This window comes from Prunus mume, linkage group LG8 (genome assembly GCF_029339155.1).
Source record: "Prunus mume cultivar Tortuosa linkage group LG8, ASM2933915v1, whole genome shotgun sequence".
NCBI classification, from domain to species: domain Eukaryota; kingdom Viridiplantae; phylum Streptophyta; class Magnoliopsida; order Rosales; family Rosaceae; genus Prunus; species Prunus mume.
In genome coordinates, this window is record NC_142705.1 from 3,621,975 (window position 1) to 3,639,938 (window position 17,964).

Genomic DNA, 17,964 nt, shown 5'->3' on the forward strand with positions numbered 1-17,964 from the left:
ATTTTCTGTTTGAGTCTTTAAAGAATCTCTTTGCTTGTGTTCCGTGTAGGTTCGGACATGTAGGTTCTGCAGGAATTACCCAACCTGACATGCCTGGACTTGATCTGAGTAAACAACCTCCTGCTGTTCGCTTAAACAAGGAATTGGATTTTATCCTAACATTCAAGTTGAAGGTTTCATACTAATTCATTGCATGCTGTTCTGCCTGGACATGTAGGTTCTGCAGGAATTATGTTTTAATTATTATTTCTTTAGTGAATAATTAGTATTAAATGTTTTAATAAAAATCCTAGAAATTTGGTTTTGGTACCCAAATATTTCAGTATTCCAAAAATGAATTTTAGCCTTGAAACTTAAATCCAAGTCACAACATGATTCGATAATATCAACTACTTGTTGGAGTTTGATTGAAATACATGAACTTGAGTCCCATATTGGAAAAGAAGAGAAAGCATATACTCTTTAGTAGGCTTATGATTAGGGTTCGTTATGCGAGAAATCCTCTTAGAGATCTTGGAGGCAAACCCCCTTTTCAGAGGCAGATTCTTGCCTTTTATGCTGGAAATGTGCATGGTTATTTACGTCCAATTCTGATAGAGCACCAGAAGGACAAAGACCCTGATATGAAGATCTCTGGTTTAATGCCTCCTCGTGTTGCAATCAAAATGAACTACATCCAGCATATGAAGAGAAGCAAATAGTGTATCTGCCCCAAGACTTACGAGTTCAACAGCCCACGTGTGGCTATGCTGGATAAATAGAAATTTTCAGTCGTATAGCCGCACGGCTATAATGCATAAATAGAATTTTCGTATAAGTATAGCCATACGGCGATACACTGTAAATAGAATTTTTCAAAGGTATAGCCGGTCGGCGATACCCAATTAATTAGCAGTCCGAGTGGCCGCATCCCACATCTGCAGAATATTGAAAAAACATAACTGACATTGAACTTGAACATGCACAATCACTTTAGAATTAGTAAAGTCATAGATTAAACCTTAACGACCCTATCCTAGGCGGGTCTAGGCGGAGCTAGGAGGGTCTGGGGGGTGCTAAGCGGGTCTAGGTGGGTCTAGGAGGGACTAGGCGGCACTCGGCGAGTCTAGGCTGCGCTAGGGGGGTCTAGGAGGGACTAGGCGGCCCTAGGCGGCGCTAGGCTGGTCTAGGAGGGACTAGGCGGCCCTAGGCGGAGCTAGGCGGGTCTAGGAGGTTCTAGGCGGCACTAGGCGGGTCTAGGTGGCGCTAGGCGGGTCTAGGCGGGTCTAGGCGACGCTAGGCAGGTCTGGGTGCCAGGGTGGGTCTGTCGTATTTTTTCCAGGTACGTGTGCCATTTTCTTCGTTGAAGCTGATATTTCGAGCAAGAATTGTATCAGATGCACCACCTTTTGAACCCAGCAATATTGCGTCATTGCAGGCACAGTTCTACGGCCACTTTCTTTTTGTCTATTCTTTCACTTCATTTTCTTCTATGTTTATTGATGGGATTCAAAATTATAGTAGCTCATGTTTAGCAAGTTTGAATTTGAAGGGAAACTGAATCCTACTTTTGTGGAAGGGGCATTTAAGCTCCCATTATCAAGCATACGAGCATATCTAAAAGAGCCTATTACTCCCAGGTTTCACATTCTTTTCATTTTGTTGGATTATCTTCGTATGAGTAAACATAATTGATCTGCTATGTGCATTTTCTGTTTTAGTCTTTAAAGAATCTCTTTGCTTGTGTTCCGTGTAGGTTCGAACATGTAGGTTCTGCAGGAATTACCCGACCTGACATGCCTGGACTTGATCTGAGTAAACAACCTCCTGCTGTTCGCTTAAACAAGGAATTGGATTTTATCCTAACATTCAAGTTGAAGGTTTCATACTAATTCATTGCATGCTGTTTGATATTTTTATATATAATCAGTGTATCAAAATAGAACTTCTTAGCTCTTTTCTGTTCTTTTTCTTTTTCTGGGTCAGATTTAGCTCTTTTGATTTTGTACATTGATAAGTTGTGGAGCAGGGCAGGGGGAGGATTTAATATGGGAAAGTGGAATACCATATACAGTTGTGAGGCCTTGTGCATTACCTGAGGAGCCTGCCGGAGCAGATCTCATTTTTAACCAAGGAGACAATATAACGGTATATAATCAAATAGAAGATCACGATTCTCTCTTTGTTGTATGCCTGTGATGACATGTATTGCTCTTTCCTTTCCTTATAATAGTAATAATATCTGAATGTTATGATTTATAGTATTTATAAATATGCAGGGTAAGATATCAAGAGAGGAGGTTGCTTAGATTTGTGTAGCTGCGTTGGAAAGCCCCTCTGCATCTGGCAAGACATTTGAGGTCACAGCCCGACTTATGTCCCTTAATTGTGTGTTGTGTTCTGTGGCTGTAATTTGCTATTTTTGGAAGTCAAAAGCTTTTGCAGATTCTGAGATTCTTATAAACTCATTTGCAGGTTAAAAGTGTTGTGCCATTTAGTGAGCCATTTACAGTGGACCCTCAAAATCCACCCCCGAAAAGGACTACAATGTTTACTTTCAAACTTTGAAAGGTGGAATTACAAGAAAGGAAATCCTCAAACAAGATCCTGTACCAGTGTAAAGTTTTGCATACATAGAGCTCATTGCAGGTGTATATACTCGTAGCAGATGAAAAGCAGAGGCTTCTACAGGAACATACATAAGCAACCAAGATTATAAAGTTCTGTAGGACAAATCTACATGATTTAAAATGTTTCACCTGAGATGATAGGTTCTCACTTTCAAAAGGCTATAGCCTTGATCACGATGAGGTCCAAATCCTGATTATGTATAGAGGTTTGAAATTTTTTTTCAATTCAGCTGTATAATGTTATTTTCTTTTCTACGTATGAGTAGCTTATATAATGTTTTCTAATGATTTTAAAAATATACATGCATAAATTATTGTACATGTGTTTGGCCTTGAATGTTAAGTTAAAGACATTGGCAGAATCATGGCTTGTAACCATTTCTATGGCAGCGCAGCGCACACAGTTTGCAGCCTCTGCATAAAAGTGAAGATGGAGATCAATGTCACAGTTTTATATCAAATCAAGAAGGAAATTCCAATGCTGCGGCTTATAAAACTAAGAAGGGTTCATAGAGCAAGCACTTTCTGTACACTACAGGCAGATTGTAGAAGCTTACAGGAAATTGGACTATGACTAGCTATGAGGGTTATTGTAGGTCAATTTTTCATTAAGACATTAGCCATAGCAATCAAGGCTCACGACCAATAGAGCAAGTATTCCGGCATTAAGTATACAAGTTCAATGTAAACCAAGAGTAAAATGTTTCACCTGAGATGATCTTTCAAAGGAAATTTAGCCTCAAGTTTTGTACTTTGCAGTACTCAAGTCAGTAGTGAATCGTGATCTTTCATTTTCTCGGGAACCAAACAAGAATAGCATTTCTTGTTGCGAATGCCTCCGGAATGTTAGTGTTTCTCAGTCACTACTCTGGTAAGGCTTTGATTCATAAACTGGACTAGAATGCCTGCCAATTGTAACTGAAATTGCTTGAATTCTGTTTTACATTATATATAAAGCGTATAGCCCGTCGGCTATACTATTTTCAAAATAAATAAATAAATAACCCTTGTAAAGCCGCCCATTTTTTAATTACCTTAGCAAAGCCCAGCGGGTATACTATTTTGTGAAAATAAAAAATTACCCGAGGCTAGTACATGTGAAGCCAAGTATAGCCGACCGGCTATTCCAATACTCGAGGGGTTATCTGCTTGAGAGGGATGGTTCATGAAACGGATGCAGGAATATAAGCGCTTTGTTGTGAAGGATCCACGAAAGGCGCATTTGCTTTTTCTTGGGTGACTAATGTCTTCTTTGTTATTTTGGTAAGATGCTAAGAGTAGAATGAGATTCCAAAATTGGTTTTGAGATTCATGACCTAATGCCTATTCACTTTCAAATGAATCTTATCATATTGGTCCATGTGTATACCAACCAAAGTACCATTTTCAGAAGTGGACACCATATGTTCTGTCCATAAATGCGTGCTTGTTTCAGCCCATACTGAATGCAATTTCCTACATGTGTATGTGTGTGTCTCTTTCTGTGTGCTTGTGTTCTTAATATGAAAGTTTGGCTTTTATAGGCTCCATATGAAACAAGGCACCGTATGGAACGTTGCATCAAAGCCCTCTGCAATGCTGATGTAACCAGCGGCTTCGGAATAGGAAGGGATGTGTCCCTTCCAGAAACATATGTTCGTTCCGCCAGAAATCCTCTTAGAGATCTTGGCGGCAAACCTCCTTCTCATAGGCAGATTCTTGCCTTTTATGCTGGAAATATGCATGGCTATTTACGTCCAATTCTGCTAGAGTACTGGAAAGACAAAGACCCTGATATGAAGATCTTTGGTCCAATGCCTCCTGGTGTTGCAAGCAAAATGAACTACATCCAGCATAAAAAGAGCAGCAAAATGAAACCCGCAGGATCATGGAGCTTTTGATATGCAAGCTGATTAAGGTAATACCAATACCTGAGCTTGTTGAAAGTCCTTTGTCAAGGGCGGAACCACAATAAGGGCTACAGTTGGCTATAGCCCAGTGTGGTTTCTTAAGAAAAAAAATATAGACCCTATATATTTGACTTATTTTCAATATTAAATGTCTTTGTCATTGTACTTTTATTTATTTTTATATTACTCCATTTTTATAGTACCTCCCATTTGGATTCAAATAAAAATACTAGAAAATCAAATTCCCATCAAATCAAAATACGAAAAATCAGTTTTAGTGCAAAATACGATTTAGGCTAAAAATGATGGCTCATTAAGTTAATATATACTTCATACTAAAATCCCATAAAATCAAGTTTTCTTATTCGATGTGTGAGGAATAAAAGCCGCTAAAAATTATCTAGAGAAAATGATTATTCCAAAAACCCATTTTTCATACTTAGTCAATATTTTTACATAAAACAACTTTTCATGTATAATATGAATGCATGAAGGAACCTAAGGTCAATCTAGATAAAAAGCCTTAGATGTTCAATCCACTATGGTGTTAAACCCTATTTGGTTTATGTTAAAATTTATTGAAAATTAGTCTATGGAGCTATGAACTAGCTTGGTTTATATGATTTAATTTACTTTTATTTCTAAAAGGACTATAGAAATTGTAAGTACCAAAAAAAATCATCATTAAATTTTAAGCTAATAACTTTAGCTAGTCCACCCGTTGAAAAATTTCTAGTTCCGCCCTTGTCCTTTGTGTATATACTAAACAAGTGGAGAGTTACAAGTTGTGTTTGGAAACATCTCAATTCGTATTTGCATGGTAGGGTGACATTCGGGCACTGAAGGATCTTACTAATGAGAAGCAAAAGGAGTTCATCATGAAGCACAAGCTGCCGTATGAGCAAATTCCTCTGGTTTCCTTCCACTCTGAGGCAAGCATAGGCCCCTGTAAATCGTATAGCCGCGAGGCTATACTATTTATAAAAAATAATAATAAAACAAGACACCTGTAAGGCGGCTATATTCTTTTTTTTATTAAAAAAAATAACTATATATTTATTTTTTATTTTTTCAAGGGACCCGCTTAGCGTTGAGCGGGGGTTTTGTGAAAAGTGTATAGCCGCGCGGCTATAATCTACGAATAGAATTTTTCAACACTTTAGCCGTGCGGCTATACCCATTGAATAGCATAATCTAAATTTCTCCTTTTCAGTTACTTAAATTAGTAGTTATGTTTTAATTATTATTTACTTAGTGAATAATTAGTATTTTAATATTTTAATATTTTTTATTTTTATTCAATAATGTGAGTATTTTGTGTGTATTATTGAAAATTTTATAACAAATAAGTGTATTAAACATGAAAAATAAATATGTACGTGTGCACGAATATTAAATGTGATCACATCCGACAATTTTGTTCTGCCATTTTTCGTGGTTTTGGATTTGGGGGGCATTCTCAGTAATTCTTGCAGAGAGAGACATTCCAAACTTGAAAGAGATACTGCTTTCAATACCAGAAGAGAAGTATCTTCAGATGCAGGTAGGGGTCAGGAAGGTTCAAAAGCATTTTCTCTGGCATGCTAAACCCCTCAAGTATGATCTCTTCCACATGACTCTTCACTCAATTTGGTACAACAGAGTTTTTCAGATAAAAATCCGGTAAGGTTGCTTAAGCATGGTGAAATGTTAATAGTAGACGGCGGAGGTGGAAATGTAAATGCCAGTCCCAGAAATAGAAATGGGGCTGTATTTCTTCTCTGTAATTATCAGCTTCTTATTCTCCCTGTGAATTTGTAGAAATAGTTTCAGTTAAAAATCTAGCCCATGAAATAACTGCAGGTAAAGCTTCTGTACTATTTTCAGCTTTCACCTTGTAAGTGGTAATTACATATTTCCCTTTTGCCTTTTTGGTAAATGATTTCATCTTGACGCTAAAGCTCGTTAACTGTTACTTGTTACTACCAGAAAAAACTCACAAACTCACACCTAAAAGCTATCACCAAGCCAAAATTAAAAGCTACTGTTGCACCTAAAACATGACCAAACTGGCCACTTTCTGGAGTTAAACCAAATGACTTGGTTTTGTTCAAACACAGCTGACAGTAGACTTGGATCTCCAGCACGCTTCATTCGACCGAATGAGATTTTTCCATGCCAGCCTCATGAATTCGTTCCCAACACGCCGCGTGTTTCTTCCGAGCTATCCACTTGATTGAGTTATAACTGAGACGTCGACGTCTCTACTTTGTGGGCCCCATACCCTTCACTCTCTGACTCTGTTTTGTTTTCAGCACACACCAGAAATGCACCATGTGTACTTCTTGCCTCCAATCTTACGCCACACAGTACTGCTTTCAAGGCTCATAATCTGGTTTTCACAGTATGGTGTCATTCAAAGAAAATTTAAGATTTAAGATTTAAGATTTCTCTCTCAAATGTTTTTCTACCCTTCTCTTTTCGCCACAGAATTTCTTTATGGCTTCATTCAAGAGGGTTGTTTTGTTTTTCCTAATATAAACTTCGGTCATTAGCCGTGTAGTTCATTTTTGCAGTTACGTCCTCGCTTCCTTCGCTTGCCTCCTTGGCTGCTATTAATCTGGTTTCGACACAAGTGAGGGGATTAGATGAGGATAGCAAAATTAGTACTATCTCGTGACATGCAATTTCAGTTAAAGAGACCTATGGTAGGGTGGGGCCAGAGCAGAGATTGAAAATCTTTGAAAAAAGGCCACTGGATAACGATCATCTATTGCACCATCTCATCCCATGACTCTCTTTATCTTTCGGTTGGTTCCATTCCCAACATGCATTTTTGTATGTCCGCCTCATTTATTAAGTTCACTTTTTTATTCTTTCAAGTTTGAAACTTAAACTTCCTTGGAAATGGGGTCTGCAGATTTTTGTTCCTTCTCTTCTTCCCTCTATAAATTAAATTGGCTTTGCTTCTGCTGAGCCACAAGCTGTTTCTGGGTGATTGTCCTCCTTTGACTGCAAGTTGCTATCTGATATCTCTATTACATTTTGTTTGATGATGAGTTACGTAAGTTCAGTATGTTGAAAGAATTAATGGGGTTGATTTGTTGTGTTTTTCTCTTCATATGATTGATTTACTCATCTGGGTTCTTATTGTTGTCTTCTGATTGTGTCAAAGTTTCGTCCTTTAAAGTTGTCTTGCAGTTTCACCTTAATAGTTTGTTGCATAATTCAGGATTCGAAGAATTAATGGGTGATGTCTATATTGAAAATGAAATATCTGAAATGCCTCTCGCAGTGAGTAATTTTCAACTTTACGATTGTGCATTATTGCAAATTATCTCTACTTTTTCTGCATGTTTGTTGTATCTCTTCTCTACTGTAACTTTCTTATTCTTGATCAAGATTAGCTAAGAAATTATAATTAGCTTATCGATTTTCTTATTTCTTTTTTATGTTATCCCACATAAGGAATAAGGTTATGGGGGTTTGAAGTTTCAATTTGGCATCTTTAGTTTTTTCAGTTGGATTCAGACCTTGTGCTTAAAGATCTAATATAGGTCCTTGTATCAGGCCTATAATGATACTGTGTGGAACACAAGTCTTCTTTTTGATAGCCTGGGATTCTACTCATCAATGGATGACATTTTCACCCGTCTATTGACACTGGCTAGTTATATAAGTCGTCGATTTATTCAATTTATAGGTGAGTTCTTTCTACTATGCTTACATGTATGCACACTCATGCATCTTCTTATAATGTTATGGATGGATTTGGAAATGATGTTATTGCAGAGGATCTTGCGGTCAGAGATGCTGATAGATACTCAGATGATTTGCTGATCATTTCTGCTGGACAGCATTTAAGATCATTGAGACACGGCATTTGTAAATCATTTTCTGAAGGTTGTTCATCATCTTCAAAACCTTGTAACCCTGAAACCTGTGAAAGAAGAGCCTCCGAGCCTACGGAAGATACAAGATCTGAAATTGTAGAAACCAATTTCAATTATACAGATGTCCCCTTCATTTTTAAAGGGTAATACCTTTTTGTGCTATTAGCTTCCTGCAATATCAATCATTGAAGACTTGAGTACGCATTAAAAAACTGAGGTCAGGCAATTAATCTAGTTTTCATGAGAAAACATCATGAGCCCATCTAAGTGAACTGAATGATTAATTGTATTATTTAATCTTTTTCACCTCCTTCCCTCTCAAATCTCAATCTAGTCATCTTCATTGATAGATTGGTGATGTTGCTTCATCTTGATGTAGGTTGACACTACCATTACGCGGTTTACAATTTGCTTACAGATTGACAATTTCTTGTTGGAGAAGTTCTGTCGTGTACGTTAGATGTGCTCATCTTCGAATTTGTAGGTAAAAGAAGTTTATTTCAATTATGCAAACTGATGGACTCGTATTCCATAGAGTCTATGAATAGTTTCTTTTAGTTTTAGTTCAGATAGGATTCTGTTTTACTCAGTGCAAATAATAATTCATTGCTTTTAATTACAAGTCATTGTTTCATTCTTTTAGGTTCTCATAGTTGAGCTTCATTTTTGCGTTTGTCAGCCTGGCATCTCGAGTACAGAAAACATTGCAAGGTTCATCTGACGATATTGGATGGTTGCCGCTCGCTCCTGGCATGCCTGGTGTGGAGGATGGTACAGCAAGATTCTTGGAATTGCTTGCAGGAATAAGGTACCAATCTAATATAATAGCTCCACTACACTAGATGGTTGGACCTGTTAAGGAACTGTGTTCAATTTTGTTATCATATCTGTTTAATCCATTCTTGTATATTCCTATTGCTTGTATGTCATGCTATATACTTCAGGAATGGGGAGCACACATTGCCTAGCTCATTTGTGTATCTGCTTATTCCGGGTAAAGAAAATTTGTTTTTCCCTTTGGACTTTGTTCTTCTCCCCTGTTCAATCCACATTTAGCGTTGTGGCACCTATAGTTATGGGAACTTTGATTTTCCAGGCCTCTTTAGCAATCACGGCCCCTTATACTTTGTTGGAACAAAGAAATTCTTTTCAAAGATGGGTCTAGCTTGCCATATTGCAAAAATTCACAGTGAGGTAATGAGTCATTACTCTGTGATCATTGCTGACTGAGTTTTGTGAAATTTGTCTTCCCTTATCATATGTTTTCTTGAATGAAGGCATCTGTTGAGCACAATGCATTGGAACTCAAGCAATACATCGAGGAGCTTTACTGGGGATCCGGTAAGCAAGTGATGCTGCTGGGCCACAGCAAGGGCGGTGTTGATGCTGCAGCTGCATTGTCAATCTACTGGTGTGATTTGAAAGACAAAGTTGCTGGTTTAGCACTGGTACAGAGCCCCTATGGTGGCACTCCCTTGGCTTCTGATATTCTTCGTGAAGGCCAAATTGCTGACAAAGAAACCCGCAGGATCATGGAACTTTTGATATGCAAGCTAATTAAGGTAATAGCACCAATGCCTGAGCTTGTTGAAAGTCCATTGTGTATGAACTAAACAAGTTGAGAATTATAAGTTGTGTTTGGAAACATCTCAATTCATATTTGTGTTGTAGGGTGACATTCGGGCACTGGAGGATCTTACTTATGAGAAGCGAAAGGAGTTCATCATGAAGCACAAGCTGCCACATGAGCAAATTCCTCTGGTTTCCTTCCTCTCTGAGGCAAGCATAGCCCCTGATGTGCTTGCCACAATGACACATATAGCACATGCCGAACTTCCCTGGCTTCCCCTACCAAATTTTGGAACTCTAGAAGAGTCGGATGAAATCGTTCAAGCAGGACGCCAGCTGCCTGTAGTGATTCCTTTATCTGCTGCAATGGCTGTGACTGCACTTCATTTACAGCTCAGGTACGGGGAGAAGAGTGACGGATTAGTGATGTGCCGTGATGCTCAAGTTCCAGGTTCGGTTGTGGTCGCACCGGACAGGAAGCTTGACCATGCCTGGATGGTTTATTCCACAAGGAAAAAGAATCCTAGTGATGCTGATGCCTCAGAAATGTGTGAGGCCATTTTAACTCTGCTTGTAGAGCTTGGAAAGTTAAAAGTAAGTGGGAAAAAGCTAGGAAATTAATCCATCCATCATACAATTTGTTTGCTTCCCATTTGTTTAATTTGGTTTGTTAAACAAAATATTCAGAAGCAATCAATTGCAGAATCTCATTCGAATGGAAGAATGAATTCATAAGGCCCAAAACAATCTGGCAGGTCCAATTAACAAAAAAAAAATCTGCGAAGTCCATGAACATGAACAAGACAATATATTCTAAGAGTCCCTACCCGGAATATATACAAATTTCTCTAACTAAAGACCCTTAAATCTTCTTAATTGACGTAGCAACCAACTAGCCAACTACCCATAAATTCACAATAAAATTTGAACTCTAATTTCTCTCTCATATTATAAGAAGAAAAATTATGAGTAAAGAAGCAAAGAACCATACCCAAACAACTAGTCTGACTTTTTTTTTCCTGCATTTTTTACGAACAATGCATGCATGAAGGTGCAACATTAAAAGTCCATGATATGTTGCCATGCCATAAGGCAGAAAAAACCTCGTTAGTAGCAATATATCCTTGCCCTGAAATAATAAAAATGCAGAGCAGGGCCAAATGCCAATTCTGAAACTAAGAGAATCCAATAACTTTTCTTCTTCTTTTTTTAAGCATGGGTGACGCATGGTTTGCATGTGAGTGAGGCAGAAGAAGAATACAGCAACGGCATTTATATTTTTGATGGTCAAATTCAAGAAATCATCTGTTGGCTCCACATAAATTTAATGGCTCAAATGTTGGGTCCTGCTCTGCGCATTGCACAACTACTTCTCAAACGTGCACTTCAATCCACATCCATGTTATTAAAACTGATCAACCTAATATCAGATGACCTCTGTTTTCTTTTCTTTTATTTTTTCTGGGCTCTTCAAATGGCTTGCTACTCAATCATTTCAGAGCAATGTTTGTTATTTTCCCCTCTTGCTTTTTGCATCTAGTTTGCATCATGTTTATTTCACTCATACGTCATAGATTTATGTATGTGTCAGTAAAATATACGTGGCCCAAATTAAAAGAAAAAGATAATGAGAAAGAACAAGAAAGGAGGTAGCTAGCATTCCTCCTTGTTCACACATAGCTGTAAGTTTCGTTTTCTGGCAATACATGAATGGAGTTAATAGAGACTAGAGTGGATAAAAACTTCTTTCTCTTTTGTATTAAGTGATGGATACCTTTCTGGCATGCAGGTAGGCTGCTTCCAAGGAAATGGCAGCTATTCAAAACATCACACTTTCCAGCAAACTCAAGCCATTGAGCCATTAATGAGGACATTAATTTTTTTCCCCTAACGCCTAAAAACCAAGAGCAAAATTTTCACTTTCTGCGCTAGAAAATTGACAGCCAAAACACAATTCAGAACCCAACAAAGGGCTGAATACAAAAGTGGCCCTAAACAGGGTCAAAGAGATATTCTTCATCAAAAGGCCAAATGCTTGGTAAAAATCAATACCAAAGTGCAAGAAAAGCAAATATTTTGTCCCCTATTTAAACCTAGCTGTACGGATGGCTGAACATATAACATACATAGCATCATTCTCCATTATTTTTGGCTAAGAAAAATATAGCTGGCTGGCTGGCTGGCTGGCCATATGATTTTATTAGAAGAAAACTTAGGACATGGGCTTAATTCTTCTCACCCATTTCCCCCACAGTGTTTTGTTTTTTGCTGCATTCCATGATCTAAACGTTTTGAGCCATGAATTTCCTTGGAAACCAAATTAATTCTGACCTCCTTAAGCTTTTTCAGCAAAAAAACATCTTGATTGGTGGACACTTTGCAGTGGATGGGACGCGGTATGTTTTGCATTACATTATTTAAGGCTTTTGAACCATGCATCAAAAGCAGATTATCAAAATGAGTGGCCATGGAAGCTAGGTACAAACCCTAGGGGACCCAATTGATAAGCACATTCCAATTGCAAAAAGGGGAAGGAAACAAATTTAAACATTTTTGGCAGACCCTGCTTTCGAGTTTGGCCAGCTCAATTCAATTTTTTCTTCAACATTTTTTACTGTTTGAACTGGTGCATTGGAACTCCTTGGATCTCATCTCATGGTATTGTTCATCGAAATCAATAATTGATTTGGGTCCCCTGAAGATTAAAATTGTGATTCGATTTTCATCATACTGTATAATTTTGGAGTACAATCCCCTTGGAGCTATGTGGAAATGAAGAACAGTGTAAAAGGGGACCTCATCTCAGAGCTCTTTAAAGAAGCCTTGGAAAGTCCATGTCTGTTCGTTTTCAAAGGAAGTGGACACATGAAAGCAAATTCATGAAGCATGCATATGAATAGATAAATTTTAATCACACACCGACATCCTCCCAAACTTTATCGTTCGATTTAAGTCATGCACTTGTTTTGTGAAGGGAACCGAACCTGGAAACTAGTCTGCGATGGCAAAAAGGAGCTAAATGGATCAAAAGTTTGTTGCAGTCTGAAGTTGTTTTGCAGAATTCACACCAGCTACACAGATAGCTCATGAGACCGCAGTGTGCTTCATAAAGGACTGGTCCATTGTTGTTATTGAGTGCACAGATGCTGATAGTACAAAATGAAACTCACCATAGCTGGACTGGACCAGATTATAAGCAATGAGTTGATTTCTTTGGCTTTTTTTGGTTGTAATTTGAGGCCAAATAATTGGACAATCACAAGCTAAATGCAGATGAAGTAAAAGGCAGTTTTTGTCCTTATTACATTGGATTCATTTCTTCTTTTACAATTAAAAATAATAATTGCATGTCATTAAATTAATAAATTTATCCTTTCTTGGATGAAAAAAGAGAAAACTACTTTAATTACTAGATTATATTATTATTATGTTAGGGAAACTGATGGAATCTAAATTAGCTCATTCTTTGCTGGGACCAAAAGTAATAAAAGCCCATGATCTCAATTATGAGTCCTGGCCATCCTAATTTTAAGTAACCCCTTTGGTCTGGGTTGGTTGGTTGATTGATACCTCAAGATGAAAACAAAATATTTATAAAAAAAACATTGCAAAGCGAAGTTAAAAAGGACACAGATGATCTGGCCAGAAAAAGATAATGAGACCGTACAACCCTCTCTAGGGTGTACTATAAAATGTATTTTCCTCCTGTTTTTTTGTCATTTTACAAAAACTAAAAATAAAAAATTCTATGGTTCGGTAAATAAATAAGGGAGTTGATTTTTCCAGTACGCGTTTGTCCACTTGCACTCCCTTCGTTGGAAATTGCATGTTATAGTAAAAAAGTATTAAAAAGTAAAATAGAGTGTAAGTAGACAAGAGAGTGGGAAAATCGACACTCATAAATAAACATGAAGTGGTAGGATTGGGAAGCAACTAAGAACATAGTATGAAGTAGGGGTACTTAAGGGGCTTGCAGAGGAGCAGTCTAGCTGTTAAGATTGGCTTTGGCAATGTATGTGGGGTGTGGGGTAAATGCTGGGTTTTAATGAATCAAATAAAAAGAAAAACATTTTGAAGTCTCTGGTATTTGGTTGGTTGAAGAAGAAGAGAAGAGAGTGGTATTAATATTAATGCTTTGGTGGTGGGTGTAGTGAGCAGATGGAGGGGGTTGATAGGTGAAAATTGGAAGGGGAAGATTTATTGACGTAGTGAAGATGGGGTGGTACAGAAGAGAGGCCTAACCAAGCCTAGTATGGAAATCCTAATTGTCCCCAGACGGTTGTGCTGTGCTGTGCTGTGCCGTGTGCCAGCTGTGTTTTGTGACCCTTAAGCCCTCAGAATATAACAGCCGTACCATTTCCAATTTGTCACTCCCATTGCTTTCTGGCCCCTTCTGTTTCTACTGCACACCGTGTATTTTCTGCATAATAATACTGCGCACAGTTGGTTTACTTCCAATTTTATTCAATTCTGATGGCCTTCGTTAACATGGTTGATTATTTAATGTATACAGTGACGCTTTAAAAGCTTAGATGTTAGGGTACGAGTATCAGTTTAACCAATTCGATATTGAAAACCTATAATTTAAGCATTTTACTAATTTGGTTCGAACCTAAATGATGATTTTATCGCTTTTTGAACAATCAATTATGTTAATAAAAGAAATTTAAATTGAAGAAAATTGAGTATAAGTGAGATTTTTCGATCGAGATTTCAAGACGGAAGTGTATTACAAAGGGACATTTTCAAAAGGAGAGAAAAATTTTAAAAAATCAAAATGCCTTATTTATTTTTAGATTTCAAGACGTTTTGAAAAGTGTAAAACATAAAAACCTTATTACAAAATAGATGGCCATGGAGATTTAATGACAACGATGGGTTAAAAGGGGAAAGGCAAACCAACCTAGTGTTGTGGGTTTTTCTTTTTTTTTTATAAATAAATATTTTTTTTTAATCAAGTGTTGTGAGGTTTTCGCTTAAACAAAGAACCCCCACGTTTTCCCTCTCTCTCCTTTGATGGTCTCTCTCTCTCTCTCTCTCTCTCTCTCTCCTCTCCTTCCTCTACTAAAACCCCTCTCCTCACTTGCTCTTCTTTCTCAACTCATTTCATTTCCCATTCTTCTCATTTTCTCATTTTCCCACTCTCACACGAAACAAACACGCACACTCTCCAACTCTCTTTTTATTCTCTGATTCTCTCCTCCTCCAACAACAGACCCAGCCATATGCTACACTGCTCTCACACTGTCTCAGACTCACAAAAGCCTGCTCCTTTTTCAAGCTTCATACGCATTCTCTTCTATTTTCAGTAACAGAGAGAAAGCAAAGCTAGAATCTTTTTCCTTTGGGTTGTTTTTAGGCTCCAAAACAACACCAAGGCCCCCTCATCTAAACTCAACAACAATGGCTGACCCGACTAACTCGGAGACCGAGTCAAGCTTCAACTCACACTCTTCCCCTTCCCCATCCTCATCTGGGTTTTCGCAGTCCTTGCCAAACTCGGCCCAAAACCCATTACCCGGAAGCTCCGACTCGCCCGACCCGGACCAGAAACGGGCCAAGCGAGCTCGAGAAACCAGCAGCAAGCACCCGGTTTACAGAGGGGTCCGAATGCGGACCTGGGGCAAATGGGTATCCGAAATCCGCGAGCCCAGGAAGAAGAATCGGATCTGGCTCGGCACCTTCTCGACCCCGGAGATGGCCGCACGTGCCCACGACGTGGCGGCTTTGTGCATCAAAGGCAACTCGGCGATCCTCAACTTCCCCGGACTCGCCGGGTCGCTGCCCCGACCCGAATCGAACTCGCCCCGAGACATCCAAACCGCGGCTGCCAAAGCCGCTTCCATGGAGATCACGCTAAACGCAGCTCCCCCACCGTCACAGTCATCATCACCGGCATTGTCACAGTCGTCGTCGTCGTCATTATCATCATCATCATCGTCATCCTCATTGGTGGGTCCCACAACAAGTAGTACAACAAGCGGGGACGCGGGAACGCCAGAGGAGCTGAGTGAGATAGTTGAGCTGCCGAGTCTGGGGACGAGTTACGAGTCGGCCGAGTCAGGGAACGAGTTCGTGTTTGTGGACTCGGTGGAGGGGTGGCTGTACCCTCCACCGTGGTGGCACAACAGTCATTTTGAGGAGGAGTATGGGTATAATAGTATTATCAATAATATTAGGGATGATCAAATGTTAATGCCTGAGCCACCAGCAGCTGCAGAGTGCTTTGTTGATGCCTTATTGTGGCAACATTAATATCAACTCAACTGTTGCCTCTTCTTGGTTCTCTCTCTCTCTTCTTCATCCTGTGTGCTTTGCTTCTCTCTCTTTTTTTTCTTTTTTTTTTTTTCCTAAGGGATATATACTTTTTCTTGATCCTTTTAGTACTACGCCATTGGTGGTTGCAGTGATTAGTATTGGGGTATTATTTTCTCCACTCCATTGCCAAATTGTCAATGGTCCACAGTCTACAATCTTACACACTAGCTCTCTCTTTCTCTCTCTCTCTCTCTCTCTCTCTCTCTCTCTCTCTCAGAGTCACTTTCTGTCCCAAATATTTCTACGTTTTTGAAGAATAATACAATAAATTGTTTTGGAGTTTAGATTATGACTACTTCCCCTTTGATTGAAATCAAAGAGAAGGGGCCTTCAGTTTCCTAGTTGTTTTTCACTGTTTCCTAGTTGTTTTCCAAGACATTCTTGTAACTAGTAATTTCTTAAACCATTGAATTTATTGTAAGTGTTAATTCATGGCAAAGTGTTATTACCTTAAGGCATACAAATAATCCATGTCTTCGATTTTTCTACATGCATTATTTCAGTGACAATTGCTCATGATCTTGGCCATGTGTGCATGTAAGATCTAGTTAGGGAACTTGTTGCAGTGACAATTGCGTTTCAGGCACTATGCTATAACTGGTTCCCAAAGATGCCTCTGAATCACTGACATGTATTATTAAAAGAGAGATTGGTAATTTATTATCATAAAATATATACATAGACCAAAACACTAGGGTTTCCAAGGGTTGTTAGGATTTTCTTTGTCCTTTTTTCAACTTCCTTAATTGAGACCGAAGATGGTTGCTTGTTGGTGTTCATCTTAGTTACCCTTGTAAGAACAAAGTTCTAACTAGTAAACTATATTGTCCAAGTAAGTTTGTATGCTCCAGTTCTGTCGACATGGAAAAAAAAAAGAAGATTAAAAAAATCATTTAATTATGAGATTTTCTGTCTTACGTTATGTACTTCCAATTATTTGATATAAGCGATATTGGAAGAGGGGACATTCGAACAGAAACCTACTTCTAAATTCTAATTAGGTAGGCTGATGTATAATATGTTGATTTTAACAAAAGTTGCACATGCAGCAAAAAGAAGAGAAAATCCTAATAAATCGCCTAATAGTTCCCTGCTGTCCAGCCAGATATGTGACATGAGCTCTTTGATTCCATTGCATATATAGTCCTTTACATCAACACCACAAACAATAATAAATAAGCCAAATCTGAACAGGCTTATTCCATAAGTACTTGACAAATAATCTATTGGGTTTGGAAGCTGTCAATAGCCATGTTCATGAATTTCCCTGTACATAAGCATCCCTAGTAGCTGAGAATCAAAGCTCACGTACTATTTAAAACAGGGCTTTTGCTCTTGCTAACTTTTTGTTCCCATCCTCATGGCATTAAGCTCCAAAACTGACAGGAGAAGAGGATTTCGGTGAACAGAGGGAAACTTTCCATTGAATTATCAGACAGAAAATCCTAAACCCACTTGCAATCTGTTTTTCCACTGCAGCTTCTTGCTAGCTGCGTGGCTCCTCCATCTATACACAATATAATAATATATGATTAAAAATAATTCAAGTCAAACATCTCTGACCCCATTGCGAAATTTGCTTAGCTGGAAGATGTGAGAGCAAAGCAAATTAAGGACCCACTTCTTTGATTACCATCTTTGTCTTCTAACTATGATTTTTTTTAAATTTAATTTAATTTTTTGTTTTTGCAAGTACTTATAATATTA

General features: G+C 38.3%; 2 protein-coding genes and 1 pseudogene across 9 annotated transcripts; all 3 read left to right on the forward strand.

The window, feature by feature from the left end:
• Positions 1 to 916: 916 nt before the first annotated feature.
• On the forward strand, positions 917 to 2,613 carry LOC148914530 (uncharacterized; annotated as a pseudogene). The gene is made up of 5 exons (XR_016122464.1): positions 917 to 1,619; positions 1,736 to 1,859; positions 2,014 to 2,127; positions 2,259 to 2,339; positions 2,455 to 2,613. The product of XR_016122464.1 is annotated as an uncharacterized LOC148914530 (transcript).
• Positions 2,614 to 6,856: 4,243 nt separating this feature from the next.
• LOC103340846 (uncharacterized) lies at positions 6,857 to 10,663 on the forward strand. 7 transcript variants are annotated; one of them, XM_008244302.2, is made up of 11 exons: positions 6,857 to 7,287; positions 7,398 to 7,536; positions 7,710 to 7,771; positions 8,048 to 8,180; positions 8,270 to 8,513; positions 8,750 to 8,854; positions 9,050 to 9,178; positions 9,315 to 9,364; positions 9,467 to 9,564; positions 9,648 to 9,932; positions 10,042 to 10,663. In XM_008244302.2, exons 2-11 carry the CDS (start codon positions 7,530 to 7,532, stop codon positions 10,558 to 10,560), a joined length of 1,632 nt encoding a protein of 543 aa, XP_008242524.2. In that variant the 5' UTR covers positions 6,857 to 7,287; positions 7,398 to 7,529; the 3' UTR covers positions 10,561 to 10,663. The 7 variants fall into 7 exon arrangements, with proteins under 7 accessions (XP_008242524.2, XP_008242527.2, XP_088898316.1 ...); XM_008244305.3 differs by having other exon boundaries at positions 7,398 to 7,471; XM_089042190.1 differs by lacking the exon at positions 7,398 to 7,536 and having other exon boundaries at positions 6,857 to 7,315.
• A 4,332-nt stretch (positions 10,664 to 14,995) lies between these two features.
• Positions 14,996 to 16,747, forward strand: LOC103340845 (dehydration-responsive element-binding protein 3). The gene has a single exon (XM_008244301.2). The coding sequence runs from the start codon at positions 15,343 to 15,345 to the stop codon at positions 16,192 to 16,194; it is 852 nt and encodes a 283-aa protein (XP_008242523.2). The 5' UTR covers positions 14,996 to 15,342; the 3' UTR covers positions 16,195 to 16,747.
• The last annotated feature ends 1,217 nt before the right edge of the window (positions 16,748 to 17,964 follow it).

Coding starts and splice junctions, on each gene's coding strand:
- LOC103340845 (XM_008244301.2), top strand. CDS start 15,343: ATGGCTGACCCGACTAACTCGGAGACCGAGTCAAGCTTCAACTCACAC.
- LOC103340846 (XM_008244302.2), top strand. Junction 7,772..8,047: donor TATCTGAAATGCCTCTCGCA/GTGAGTAATTTT, acceptor TCCTTGTATCAG/GCCTATAATGATACTGTGTG. Junction 9,933..10,041: donor TGATATGCAAGCTAATTAAG/GTAATAGCACCA, acceptor TTTGTGTTGTAG/GGTGACATTCGGGCACTGGA.